General features: G+C 39.3%; 1 protein-coding gene across 3 annotated transcripts in view; it reads right to left on the reverse strand.

Annotated features, from left to right (window-relative positions):
* Positions 1-14,629, reverse strand: part of dym (dymeclin) — a 60,985-nt gene that overhangs the window by 25,707 nt on the left and 20,649 nt on the right. For all 3 annotated transcript variants that reach the window (XM_086300969.1, XM_086300967.1, XM_086300968.1), the window contains exons 9-14: positions 10,930-11,115; positions 9,705-9,883; positions 8,643-8,768; positions 8,413-8,526; positions 7,107-7,201; positions 3,438-3,537 (exon numbers count right to left, since the gene is read on the reverse strand). In XM_086300969.1, coding sequence (XP_086157095.1) covers positions 3,438-3,537; positions 7,107-7,201; positions 8,413-8,526; positions 8,643-8,768; positions 9,705-9,883; positions 10,930-11,115 — 800 coding nt within the window. The remainder of the gene's footprint in view (positions 1-3,437; positions 3,538-7,106; positions 7,202-8,412; positions 8,527-8,642; positions 8,769-9,704; positions 9,884-10,929; positions 11,116-14,629) is intronic.

A 14,629-nucleotide genomic window follows, 5' to 3' on the forward strand; every position in this document is an offset into this window, starting at 1 on the left:
AATGAGACAGCAGCCCTTCCTTCAGATGTCACATCTCTCAAAACCAATGACGGGCTTTAGCTGGCGTGTAAGGTCATGTTAAGTGGCCAGACATGGAAAATTAGGAAGGAATTTCAACTTAACATTAAAACTATTAAAAGAAAAAATGGCTATACTTTATACTTGTTCATATACAATTTAAGGCCTCAGAGCAGCTTTGTGTCAGTTTCATATATTATTTTCTGCATAAACCAATGTGAAGCCTAAACCTGGGCATAATGAGTATCTTAGGGATGCTTAGGTGTTGCTCTGACAAAAATCAGCTACTTACAGCGACTACTTTCTGAGATTTTATTAACAAGTTGCTAACAAGCAGCAAACTGCTGCTCATCGGGTCTACATTTTAAACTCCCCATCTATGCCAACCTCAAATCAAAGAGAATTAACAATAAAAAAAAAGCTCTAGCAGTGCAGAGCCTAAAGGTATATTTACATTTCAGAGACCCCTCATTATTCTGTTTCTGCTCTATACGGCTGTACAACAGTGCTTTAAGCTAAATGCCACCTTCAGCATGTAAACAAGCTAAGCTGGCATGATGCAGACCATGTTAAACATTTTAGTTTAGCATACTAGCATTTACCGACAGGCACGAGAATAGACTGATGGGAATGTCCTTCCTTTTGCTTGGTAATAAAAGACCCAATAGCACACTCAATCCAACACTTTAAATCTTACTCACAAATGCCAACATTTTGGAGGGAAACAACAAGCCAAGGAGTCTGAAAATAAGAACATGGTAAGCCATGCACTATTACTTGGCATATGTTTGTCAAAAGACAGCCCATGGAGCTTCCGTCTGATAAGTAGACAATACTCAGTGTGGCACATATCCAAAGTTACATGGCAATATGTGAAGAAATAAATAAACAGACGCTACTAAAGTTGCTTTAATTTCTGAAAACACATTGTCAAACATCTGCTTTTCAATTTCACCTGTGCTACTTGAAGGTGAAAGAGAGATGTAAGACAACAGCAGGCTGGAAAGCCCTTCTTTCCAACAAATCTCCTCCACTGCTCAAAAACACCTATGACTAAGATATTCACCACTCAAAACAAGGGGAAGGCTAATTGTGTAGTTTTGTTCGAGCTTGTGCTCAAGACAAAATTTCACTCGACTTATGTCTCACCTCGAGTGTGTATATATATGTGTGTGTGTCCAAATATACAACATGTTCCCTTTCGTTACAGCACACTGTGTGGACACGGAGACGTGGATAGTAGACATGGGAACCAATGCCACAGCCAGTTAGTATAGTCTAAGCTCAAGGATAACGACAATATCAGAAAAGCTGACCAGTTCTGTCTTTAAAGTCTATGACCCAGAGAATGTGTCAGACACTTCAAGGAAAACACTCATTCAAAATTCCCATGAAATAATCGAGCTGAAAATCTGCCATGTACCCTTGAGCACTAAAGTGAGTCTCTATCAAAAGAGTGCTGTTGTGTAGATGACCTTATTTTTTGACCTCGTACTCCCATGCATGAGCATGTCTTTGACTTTTTTGAATTTTTCGCTTCTATTATATTAACTTTAAGGCCATTTTCTCATATAACCGCTGTACTCACAATTTTTTTCTTTTTTTAAGAAAATGCAATCGTGGCAAACCGATCTCTTTATTTCTCCATTTGATTTTCAGTCATATAAAATGTCCACTTATGCATGTTTGTAAATAAAAAAAGAGCATTACAATAGACCCTGAAGGAAGGAGGCATCCAAACAAGGGTGGATAATTATGCTTTATACATGTGTGTTACATACTGTAGATGTCTGCTTGTAAAGGGGCCTCATCAGACAGTCACTACACGGTTGAAGAAGCACTCACATACGCTCATGTTTCCTCAACACCTTAGGGTATTTATGGGGACCTTGTCCAAACTCGCACTAACAAACACACACACACACACACACACAAATGTGTTTGCATACGCACGCTTATCTAGGACCAAGTAAATCTAATGAGACAGCCAGACCAAAAGGCAGACAAACATACCCGAGGGCAGCGGCGTCTACGTGCAAATACAGACGACATATGTTTGTCAATAGCCAACAAAATGCTCTTGTCAGGTGTGACTGTCATATCAACATATTTAAAAAGACAAATTTGCTGTCAGTCAATACCGTATTTAATTTTTTTAAACTGTCTGTTTTGTTGTTTTTCTGTCAAAAGAATAATGTGCAAAATAACTAGCTAGCTAGTTACTGCCTTTCTTTTCGCTTTGTTCCACAGAAACTGTAAAGTTGCTTTATGGTGCTGGATTATGCCAAATCATTCTTTATTTTTAACCAGTCGTGTCTACGTTGTTTTATAAATGTTCAACGCCTCAAAAACATCAGGTGGAATTAGACAAAAAAAATAAAAATAAAAAAATAAAATCTGGAACACAGAAATACATCAAATAAAACCAACTCAAGTGTAGAAGTAGCCAATGCTCTTGTTTGTATTCATTTAAAACGTAATTATTAAAACTCAAAGGCTATGATAATGCTCATTTTTCACCATTATTGAATGTTAAGATCAAACGGTCAGTGGAGTCATTTTGATGATTAATCGGACTGATCAGAACATAACAGTCCAACATTTGTTAACACTTATTTGCTTTCTTGCCAAGATTTAAATGAGAAAATGAGGACCACTCATCTCTGCAGGCTAAAACAGCCAGCGTACAGTTAGCTTGGGCAATAACCAAGAAATAATTAACATATTATTATTGTGTTCCTTTAATGCGCGGAACAACCATAGAGTAAAAGAAATGCCATCCTTTGGTTTTATGGGCATCAGGAGTAATTTATGGATGTTTAGCGCATCCATGCTAAGCCCTCAGTCTAAGGAGAATATTCACCACTGCAGTAAAAGCTCTCTGCCTGGTTCCTGGTTCCACGTTTCAATAAATTCAAGTTTTACTTTGAAGATGAACAGTCCCCATTTTGTGTCACACTTTTCACAGTTTCACTACCACTTAGCAAGCAGTCGCCAAGCGTTTGCAGACACGTTGACATGTTCTTTACTGCTGCAGCACTGCATAACTCTTTACAACCAGTTTCACTTAGCAACTTCCACCGGCATCCCCTCACCAACCAGTTAAGGACTACACACAGTTACATAGCAACCGGTGATTGCCTATTTTCTAAATTTCTTTAAAAAATAGATAACTTGCGTCCTTTGGAAAGACTTATTTATCATTGACTTGAAAAAAACAAAATAAAAATCAGCTGTTTTTTTAAAACTAAAGGATGCAAATATGCTGCTTTAAACGCAAACCGATCAACTCAGCTAAACTGCCACGGATGCCCACATCTAATTACTATTCACAGTCCAAGCAGAGACATAATTTGGCAAATATGATTAAACTTAGTGCAGACTGGGACCGACTGTTTGTGTTTGTAAGTTTTACTCACATAGTCTGGCAACGCTGCGCTCTCTCCTTGTCTGCCTCTCAGAGACTGTGTTGCCTGCTCCAAAACCTTGTTGTGCTTTTTGGAAAGCAAAGCAAACAAACTGCAGGGGAGACACAGAGACACGGAAAAGGAATGAGTGTGCCTGTGACAGATGAATAACAAAACAACTCAAGTGGCATTTTATACTTAACAATGACCTTTCATTACCTCTGCTAAGAACAGAAACGTCTATTCAGAACAGTTTATTAATTTAAAAGCAGACCTGCTTGATTTGTAAATGAAGTCTTTTAAAATGAATGAATATTATTTCATATTTCATCACACAGGGAACTACCAGGAGATTCATTTAACCACAACTCATGTTTTCTTTTCTAAATGCGACATTTTATTTGTGTACATCTCTACATGGAAATGGTCGTCCCCCTTTTAGCCTGACATGTCTGCCTCTTATTTTATGCGTTTGTCTAAACCGCTGCTGTTATGGGACCGCATGATGGCACGACACAGACAAACATCAGTCTGCTTGACTGCACCTGGGGTGTAGTAACAGTTTGGGTCAATGCATGCACAGACCCACAGAGAGTAACCATTACCGCTCTGCTCATGCAACAGTAAACTCATTCATAGCTGAAAAGAGACAATATTCTAAAATGCATTTTTTAAGAGGCATCCTGCTGATTATCAGTGTTATTAAAAGTATTAGTTTTGGTTGTGAATTGGAGATGGACCCTCTGTCTCTCATACTGGGCCTCCCCAGCCGGCGATTAATATCCAAGAATAATAGGAGATTGTACTGTGTTCTCACCTATGCGGCAAGGAAGAATATACTACTCCAATGGATTTATGAAAAAGTACCAACTATTAAAGGTTGGCAAAGAGTAGTGTTGGATTTAGTGCCACTGGAATATCTTACATGTATACTGCATTCAAAAACAGATCAATTCTTTAAGGTGTGGGAACCATACTTGAACTATGTGGAACCTGATGTTTCTAATATTATGTTACAAGGATTCTCTTGAGTGTTTAAACTGTAATGGAACTGAGCTGTTTTTTTGTTTTTGGTTTTTTTTTTGGTTTTTTTGTGTTTAGTTATCAGTTTGTTGTTTGTTTTATGTGTGTTTGTCTGTTTGTTTATTTTTTGGTTTTGAATTGTACACTGTATTATGTTATGTAATTATGTACTATTTGTGAAAATAAAAAGTAAAAAAAAAAAAAAAAAGTATTAGTGACCTTATCTTGTAATTACAACTTTGTAATCTCCTCTGTGGGTGCTCAGGGGTGCTAAATCTTTAATTTGTGTGTTAATCAAGAAGATTAAAAAAAAATTTTGAATAAATTAAAATCAATGACATCAACAAGCTAAAGAGGCACAAACAGAGCTCTGATAAGCCCTTGGAGCTACAACTACCCACCTGTCAGCACAGCACAGCGCACACATGCACACTCACACTCTAAATCCCCTAGCACTCATTATCCGGGATAATTGGTGAAATAGAGCTATGTGAGCAGCTACACGGAGGTCTACTTATCATCTTCAGACCTAAAGTCAAAGCCTCTATTAGCCACAACTACTCAAGGACCTCTTGTACTATCTACGCTCGTTTCCCACCACATTTTAAACGAGAGACCACCGAGTGAGCTCCACCTGGGACGGTGCCCACAATAACACACTGTCACAAGCTGGCCTGTCTCATCAGTGACACAAAAGATTTCAACAGTACTGGCATGATCCCCAAATCAGTTATGAGGCCGAAGTAATGACAGACACACTAAAGACCTAAAGACGTCCTGTTCCCAGCACTGCAGAGGTTTCGTTATGGACACACACTGTGCTCGATTGTGATTAAACATTTGTATATATGACACAGCGTTCATTTTAAATACCCATCTGGAGGCTTGGATTCTTTTCTAAATCTAAAATTGAAATGTAGGAACGCTCATTTATAGTTTCACCATTTTATTTTAGGGCTTTATTAAAATCAGCTCATATGGTTTCAAAATAAACACAGTAAACATTTTCCTCATGCCTTTATGGTCTCAGTCACTTGTTTATTTCATACAACATGATGCTCATTTGGTATACAGTGGTGCCTTGTTTATCACGATAGTTACGTTCCAAAAATAACCCGCGATAGGTGAAATCCACAAAGTAGCCAACTTTATTTTTTACAGTTATTATAAATGTTTTATGGCTGTAAAATCCCTCACTACACACTTTATACACTTTTCTCCGACAGGCTCGAACACACTTTTCCACACGTTTAAACCTTCATAGAAAAATAAGTCCAGTATCATAGAATGAAAGCAAAGGCACCCGCGGTTGCCTTTGACGGTGCAAAATGTTTTTGGCTAGCAATGGAAGACTTATGTAAATTTGACAAGCTGAACGCATTCTGTACTGTACAGAAGACTCGGCACGAGATTGACTGACAATGGTCTACAGCCAACCAGAAGGCAGAACACAATGTGCTGTAAAATTCTGTTACATTCTGGCACACACCTTGTTGCATAACAATCCACAAACCTTTCACAGCAGAGATAAAAGTAAAACCTTTCCCCCAAATTTAAAATATGAATAAAATGAGCGTGGATCGCTTTTAAAATGACAACAAATTTAGCTGTACTGGTTTATTTAGACACAATTCCAGCTTCTTATTTGTGAATATTAAATCTCATGTATACATTTTTTTAATAAACGAAACAATGAATTGATTAATATTATAAAACAACTGGCAGATTGAAGATGATCATTACCTGCAGCATTACAGTGACCTAAATTGCATTTGTTGAGTCTGCCGACACACGAGCAGGGATAGAGGAACAATTTGGCAGAAAGGAAATATTGATGGAGAGCAGGGAAAACGTTAAATTAGTAAGGAAAGATGTGTGGGGGTTGTGGTTAGGGCAAATCAACCCACTGCCGCCTTAAAATAAACAGCACCAGCCGCGATTCTCTCAGAGAGTCAATTATGGAGCAGAGTTCAGCGCTGCCACTCTGACATTAGGAAATTCCTGGCAGGAAATTCCCTTTATCTAGCAGCCAGCCAGTTTAGCCCAGCCCGAGCCATCGCAGTCATCACCATTATCATTATCATCAGACATGGAGTCGGTTCTTCTACATCACTTCTGGACAGACACGTAGAAATACAGAGACGCTGTTCCTCTCTGACTCAAAACACCAAAGTCACAGATATGGATAGAGACACAGGCAGGGAGATAAGACGATCCTTGAGTGTGCGTGAGTCTGTGCACGTCTTAAGGGAAGGAAACATTCCCTTCCTGTTGTCTGCAGTTAACAGACAAGAATGACTTGATATCTGTATCTGTGTGTGTGGTTTGGATCCCATCCTCTTCTTCTGTCTCCACATGGGCCAAACACTTTCCCCTTAATTTCCCCCTTCTTACATAACGATGTCATTTGCACAATCTTACCACTCACTAAATAATCTATTTTTTTTAGCCTCTTTTGCTGCAACTACTGTCAAGTTACTATAATGACAAATATTATGTGCTGCCTCAACATGAATCTGCAAAAAAAATCTACTGAGTGTTGTGCGAACGTGCTTTTTTTCTGCTTTTCAATCATCTCATACAAGTATTCTACAGACATCTCATCATCTGTCATGCCCCACTTGCTTTATTATTTGTACACCTTAGTTAATTGCTTACCTTATGATCCGCTGGGCAGCGTACTGGTGGAGACATCGAAACTGTGCTGACATGTTGGCGAGTGCAGCGAGACAGTTGGTGTGCAGGTATTTATCCTGGAGAAGACGCACACACAAGCAAGCAGACAATACTGGCATAAAGATCAAACTGAAAATTGCTTTTAACTCAAACACTCCAATCATGCCAAATGCCATGTGTGTTAAAATACATAATAAATACTGTGAAAAAGTCTAAACCCACCCCGACTGATTCATGTTTTGCCAGGAAAATGGGAAATAAGTGCAGCGATTTACTGCAATATGTGCAAGAATACATGGAAAAACATTATGTAAAACATTTGTATTAGCTTGTAAGTCAATATTTGTTATTCTTATTAACCTTATCCTGAACCCCCTCAGGCAAGTTTTCTTGTAATTTTGTTAACTAGTCTTCATTTATAGCTCTTCAGGCTTCTTGAAGGTTTGCCCTTCAGCTTTGGCTTTTTCACAGCCAAAGCTGTTCTTTGGGTGTTAGCTACCTTTTGGTATGTCAGGCATGATTTTACTGAATTGGCAGCGTGTGTGTTTCAGTAAAATGTATCTATAATATCTGTCTTATAAAGTCTTATTAGGGCAAAATATATTTCACAATATTAACAAATGATTAAACTTCTTATAGAAAACGACTGCCTGGTTTTTTTAAATTTAATATGAAGCAGCATTTGGGATGACATACCAATACTAGAAAACTATTGCCCACTACATCATCTGAGCTGGGAATGCACTGAACATCAGGTCTGTGTTAGGACTGAATTTGCAATGACAGACAGTAAGAAAAAATGATGCAATACATATTTCAGTAAACCACAGCCTAATTTTGGGTAAAGACATTATGATCTCTGATTCCTTGTATCCCCCCCAGCACTGGGGAATTAGATGAAAAGTTAGTGTAAGGTCAGCTATTGAAACTGCACCAAATAATCATTTCAGGGACTGAGAATAATGTGCTAAGCTCTGAATGCACAACTATGTAAAATGTGACATCAAGAGAAAGGGAAAGTACATTTAGACTGAGAAACATTTTGCATGACAATTTTCACAAAGGGAAACAATCTGAAATACAAAGTATACGGTATAACACCTCATTAATGTCACATCCTTGTGCTCTTTCTCTCATTTGCTTCGATGAACAGGGGTCTCATTTAAAAAAAAAAAAATTAATTGAATTTTTTTTTTTCAAAAAAAAAAAAAAGTCTTTTGCACAGGACTGTAACATATGCCTCTTTCACAAATGTACAAACGTCTTCATCACCATGTGTTAATTTTACCCTTGTCCGGGTCATGTTGAACTGGATGGTGCGAATCACCACCAGGATGAGCAAACTGCCGAGAGAAATCTCTGTTAGCGATCTCTCTGTGTACCATGTGACGTTCTTTAATATCTGTGAGATGGAGAGGGACAGAAGTTAGACGAACCAGGTGAAAAACGTCAGGAATCATTGACTATTACCACCAAGAGAGACGGTTAACAGCTGAGACGTAAAGTGCGTCTACCTACCACCTCATGGATGGACCGGTTGAAAGCATCGTCCTCTGTCAGGATGAGGAGAATGATAAGGGCCATGTAGACGTGATGAGAATTTCTTTCCTCTACGTGGTAAAGGATCTCGAGTATGGGCAACACCTGAGACAAACAGCGGGAAAAGAAAAGGAGTCAAACATGTATTCGGGGTTGACATCTGCAAGGCTTCTGACTTTGTGTGGATTTCTCATGCCATGGCTGTATAAGAAGGACATGTTCAAGACTACGGCGGCACTAAGTCATTTTACTTTTGAGCTGGCCAACAGATGAGGTGTGAGCCACAGCTCTGAAAAACAACTCTAGTGACACTTCTTATTCTTCATGGATCATCTAACCAGAGACAAACCACACATACAAAACTGGGCAAAAATCCAAACAGTCTTGGAAAAGAAGCCATTAAACAGCTCAAAATTACCATAAAACATAATGTATACACATTCCAAAAAGGGGTTATTCACATTATTCTATTTAACCCAATTTACTAATAGTGCCAGAGGCGAACAAGTTAGCAGTTAGTAATAAACATACGCAGTAGCACTGTTAGCTCATTACACTGCTTCATTGTTGAGCAAAGAGCCTAGCCTCAATAGTAGCCTCCCTACTTCTGAACGAGTTTCAAAATGTGACTGAAGATTAAATTTATGAGGATTTCCAAACAAGTCTTGGAAACAACCTCATAGAGTTCTTCTGTTGTGGTTTGTTCCTCGTCTTAGCTAACAAGGCAAAAAAAAAGTTATACTACTCCATGTTAAATCATTTGTAAATTGATCTGAGATGCCAAAGATTGATTTCCAGTCACTAAATATCTTTGAATTTATTATCTTATAAGGAACAGCTGGCACGGTCCCACGCAGAAAATCAACAGCAATCCCCGCACTAATCTCGCCTGTTCACCGAGCCACGGCATCGGTCCTGAATGACGAAACTTCACGGCCGTACTGAATGTGTGTGTGGAAGGACTGCATGATGTGTTTTATTAAGCAAGTGTGTTATTTGTTTCCAAAATGTCAGATTCAGATTCACTTCAATCCGACCCACCAGATTGTCCATGTCAGTTCTCGACAGCACGTACGTCCTCATGTTGGTGTTCTGGTGAAGCAGGGTGTACAGCAGTAACGTGGCCTGGTCGGAGCGCTGCTGCTCACACAGAGCAGTGTACAGACTGTTGAAATTGATCTGGAAAGTGTGAGGTTGCTCTACAGGCAGCGATGATGTGTCTGCATGGACAATGGTAAATATTATCAGGATTAGTATTCACTGCCTTCTTTCACATAACTCAAACAAACAACTGTCCCAAATATGTTTTGGAACATCATAAACATTATGTGACACAGCGCAGAAAAAGAGGCAGACCGAAAACAGTAAAAACCAAAATTCTGTTTGTAAGTATGTGCAGTTATATATTTATATAAAAACTATTAAGAGGCGGCGGCTAGTCTGTGATATTACTTTCACTCTGACCTAAATGTACACCTCTTGTACTGAAGTTTGTGTCCCAGTGGCAGGTGGGTAACACATTGGACTTAACACTTTGCCAATTGTCAGCAATTTACAACAACTAACCTGCGTTAGTAGTAAAATTTTTAATGAAATAAGGAAATACATCCCTTTAGAGTGAAGGTTTAAGATTTTTAAGGATTTGAAGTGGGCCGTAGCACTCTTGACTTTGGGAATGTAAGCAATACAGAGAAAAGCATTTAGGAAAAAAACAAAACAACCAAAATAATGCACTCCAATATCACTCTGTTCTGATTCAGTTTACATATTGAAAAAGAGCAGTGGGAAGAAAAGCACACCTTTTTAATGCCACCCCTTCACCGTAAGTTACCAGTTAATATTTATCCAGCTTTCGTACTGATATGAATCTCAATAACAACATGACAATAACACAGAACATATACAGCTACTACGTAAAATACACATTTTTATCATGTTATCTTGTTTTTTACAACTCCATAAATCCATCTTTAGCTCGGAGGGATAACTCCATGGAGACTGTGGCTGATGTTTCTTAGAAACCTAATGGAGGTCTTAAATAAGAAGTTTAATCATTTACGAACGAACTACAACTGACGGAGTATCTATGTGCGTCACTACTAAACCACGATAATTCAAAGAACAGACACAGTTTGACTTCTTCAAATCAGAGATTCGTAGAAAATAAAAAGATAAATAATGAAATCTGTTTTTTTCTTGATATGTTCGTCTAATCTGATTTTCGCATGCTGTGTTACACACGCCTTGTTTATCTAGTACATATTACCTTGTGTGTTTCTGAAACAAGTAATAGCCTGGCGGTAGGGGTTGGGCCATTCAGGCCCATCTGTCAGATTGGCTAATACCAGCAGTAACAGAAGACTCTGATTGGACAAAGGTAAAGGGTCATGTTCCTGGTCTATCCCAGCTCTGCTGCCAGCTCCACCCAATGTGAAGACACTCCACAGACCGCCTGCAAAGAGCAAGACACAATCTTTTTCACCAAGGGTTTTTTCTCTTTTATTAAGTTTTATTTAAAACTGTAAGAAAAGAAATGTGGAATTTAGAGACACAATTAGAGGTACAAGAAAGCTTATGTACAGATAGACAGATAAATACGTTGTTGTTTTTGCTCATAATGCATAAAAACCAATAAAAAAAACAAAACAAAAACAGACACACAAAAAAACAACCAACCATACTGTCATATGAGAAAGCATGGATATACTTCCTATAAATGGCAACAAAGAGTATCTGGATTAGTTGTAACTCGCCGAGTGGTTTTATATATTAAATATGAATTTCTATAAATTGAAGCTGGTTCATTAAAAAAAAGAAAAAAGGCAAAAAAAAAAGGCAAACACAAGTGAAGTGAGCTCAGAGTAAAGGTCAAGCATCTTTAGCTTGAACACAGAAGATGACTGAACTCATCACAACAGCATAAAAAAGTATTTTCTTTCATACACAGTTGAGTTAATAAAGACCTTCAGTACATTAGACAACATAGAATAACTGCAAAAAATGGTGTGAAACAATGGAAAAGGTTGCTTCAGACAAGAGAGAGGTCGATGAAAAGATACAACTCAATTCACGGAACATCTGAAGTAGGATCAAAGAGTACTCGCACAGAGGGGATGAGACACGGCAGAAGCACTCATAAGCTTACAGAAAACCAAGCGTACAAAAGAACATGCTCAGGGAGTTGCATTCACACCAGTCTATAGCATAAACTCTATGTGGAGAAAGCTAGGGGAAGATCTGCAACAGAGAGTTTAAACGGCCCTCCAAGAGCACTGAACCAAATCCCACAGAGCGCCCTCGATTAGCCCCGAAAAAAGAGACATTAGCTGGTCGACGCTTTGTATAGATGAACAAACGCTTTGCTGAATGACAGAAACTAGTCAATCCAAACCCCAGATGCTTCGTTATCTTTTTAAGTTGATGTGGAAGTTTAATGGCAAACATTACTGGTGTTTTGGTAAGATTATCTGCTTTTGGTGTCTGTCACCTGAACATTGAGCTGCTTTGCATACTATATTGCCATTCAGTATGTGTCTGCTGTTCAGTGATGATCAGATTAGAGTACAGCGGGTTCCTACAGCTTCCTGTGGAGTCTAAAAGAAAACGTGTGTGTACCACGACTTGTATTTGAAATGAAAGTCACTGTGAAACTACGTAAACATGAGAAATTAAAAGCAACTTCATTCATTGTAAGAACATGAATCATATTTGAGGATCGACTGGACTGAAAACTTTAGTCCTCTGTTTCTACAGAAAATTGAAGTAAGATTCAGTTGGAAGAGCAGTTAGCTTGTACATGGAAATCTTATCAAAGAAATCATTTGACAATTGAGTCCTTTTCAGCCTTAAAAACAGATTTACACTTCAGTGGGGAAAAAAGAAAAGTATTCACAGCCAGACTGATGTAATCAAGGCCAAATAGGCACAATGGAGTCACGCACAATGGTTTGCAGCACCTGAAATTTGAAACAACACAGACGGCGCCACAGCACAAACGGAAAGTGGAACTACTGGGTTAGGGTTTTTTTGTCCCCCCCTCTTTCTTGTTGGGTGATGAGAGAGAGATGAGAGAATTTCTTGTAGAGCAAGCGAAGTGCTGGTGTTTTCAAGCATCAAGAGAAAGCTCAAGAAACATGAACAGCAAGGTACACAGATGACAGTCTCTGGCTCCTCCACGTCTAGCCAAACAGAATGCGTGAACCAAGTGTTAGAGTGCAGTTGTGAGCCCACAATGATCCAACTAGTGAGCTCAAGAACAAGCCAAGCAGATCTGTTGCCATCTAGAGCCGAAGGCTGGAAGAGCGTAACAAACGTCTGGCTGAAGTTACACATGGAGCCATGTTAATTAGCTGCCCTGAGCCCTGATATGACGCCTGTTTAAGCCGGCATCCCATCATATTATAAAAAAAATAACTGAAGAAAATTAAAGAGGCATTCTCATGTATCCTGTTTGGACTGATGGGAAACAAAAGCGTCCAAGACAAAAAGAACGTTTCTGACTGAAGAAGCCTGAAACTAATTTGTCTTAAATGACTTTGCATTCTGAAAAAGGAGCTTTTCAAACACGTTTCCCCCCCCTTATTTTTCTCCTTATGTTTACATGTTGGTTCACTAATGACTAGCCAAGAGTTACTCCAACGTTTGTGTTTAGGAATGTGAACCCAATTCCATAGAGGAGGGGACGAAGCTTGTTTATATGTGGGTGAAAGAACATCAGCAAAGTGCTTTGACAACAACAAGAAAAAAAAATAACCCCGAGAGATGAATTACATAATTTGCACTGGTCACTCTGTCTCTCCCTTACACACAAACACGCACACACATGATAAGCTTTCCTTTCTGCTGGCCAGAAAGAGACGCGAGTGTGAGAGAAAACAAGATCAAGCGAGAGAAGGCCAAGCTGTGACGGAGCCCCGTACATCTCTTCACTGGCACCACAGTGACTAGCCCAGCAGTTTCAGAGAGACCGGTCTGGCAGCCACATTTCCTGCACTATATCTGACGCACACACACACACACACACACACACACACACACACACACACACACACACACACACACACACACACACACAGAGCTCTATTTTACCTTAGTGGGTGCTGTTTGTTAGCCATCTGGCCTGGTTCCCTCTGCCTGTCTGCCTGCCCACCACATAAACCCAATAATGCTACCCTGCTTAGGCTGCTCAGGACCTGGCCAGCTGCCCAGTGGAAAAAGAGGAGGAGGAGGAGGACACCAGGAGGAGGAAGGGGAAAGTGAGGAAAAGAGAAGGTCACACACTCTCTCACAGAGGCTACTACGCTGAAATGAGAATCTGGGCTTTAGGACTTGGGGGGTGCTGAAAGGTGCTACATGCAAACCATGCCCCCAGAAAACCTTACTTTACTTGCAGGATGAGCATGTTACCAAAACAACCTCTTCATTATCTGCACTTCTCCTCACAATGTGCACCCACAGTCTATAGAAACTCAAAGCCAGACCACACTGCAAGTTTCTGCAACAGAACATGCGGTGCTGTTGCTTTACTTGGCCTTAGTCTTGCATAATGACTACTGCCATCAGACACGCGAATACTGGCGCACAGAGTATTTAAATCAAAACATTAGGTGGGCTGAAAACCCTCTAAGTCCAGATCACCTAGATGAATTGATATTGACCTCGACTCTCACTTTATTTCTTCTGATGCAGTTCATAATGCAGGTTGTAGTAATGGAGTGAACATAGTTATATTTAAAAATTTCAGTCCTAATTAAGCTGGCTTGTACTCCTTAACATCTGACGACTGTCATTTTTCAGCTGCAGTAATTCCAGCAATAGAAGCAGGCTTATTAAAAAAAACAAAAAAAAACATACAAGAGTTCAAATCTCTATGAAATGAGTGAAATTTTTGCTTTTCTAATTCAGGAGCAACGTGAACATGTAAACACCTCAGTGGAGACACTAGAGAAGGGAGCTGGAGTTGGAAA

Source organism: Aulonocara sp. 'chitande type north' Nkhata Bay, linkage group LG7 (assembly GCF_057382095.1).
Source record: "Aulonocara sp. 'chitande type north' Nkhata Bay isolate Kocher_YH1m ecotype deep benthic linkage group LG7, A_spYH_male_GT1.1, whole genome shotgun sequence".
Lineage (NCBI taxonomy): Eukaryota > Metazoa > Chordata > Actinopteri > Cichliformes > Cichlidae > Aulonocara > Aulonocara sp. 'chitande type north' Nkhata Bay.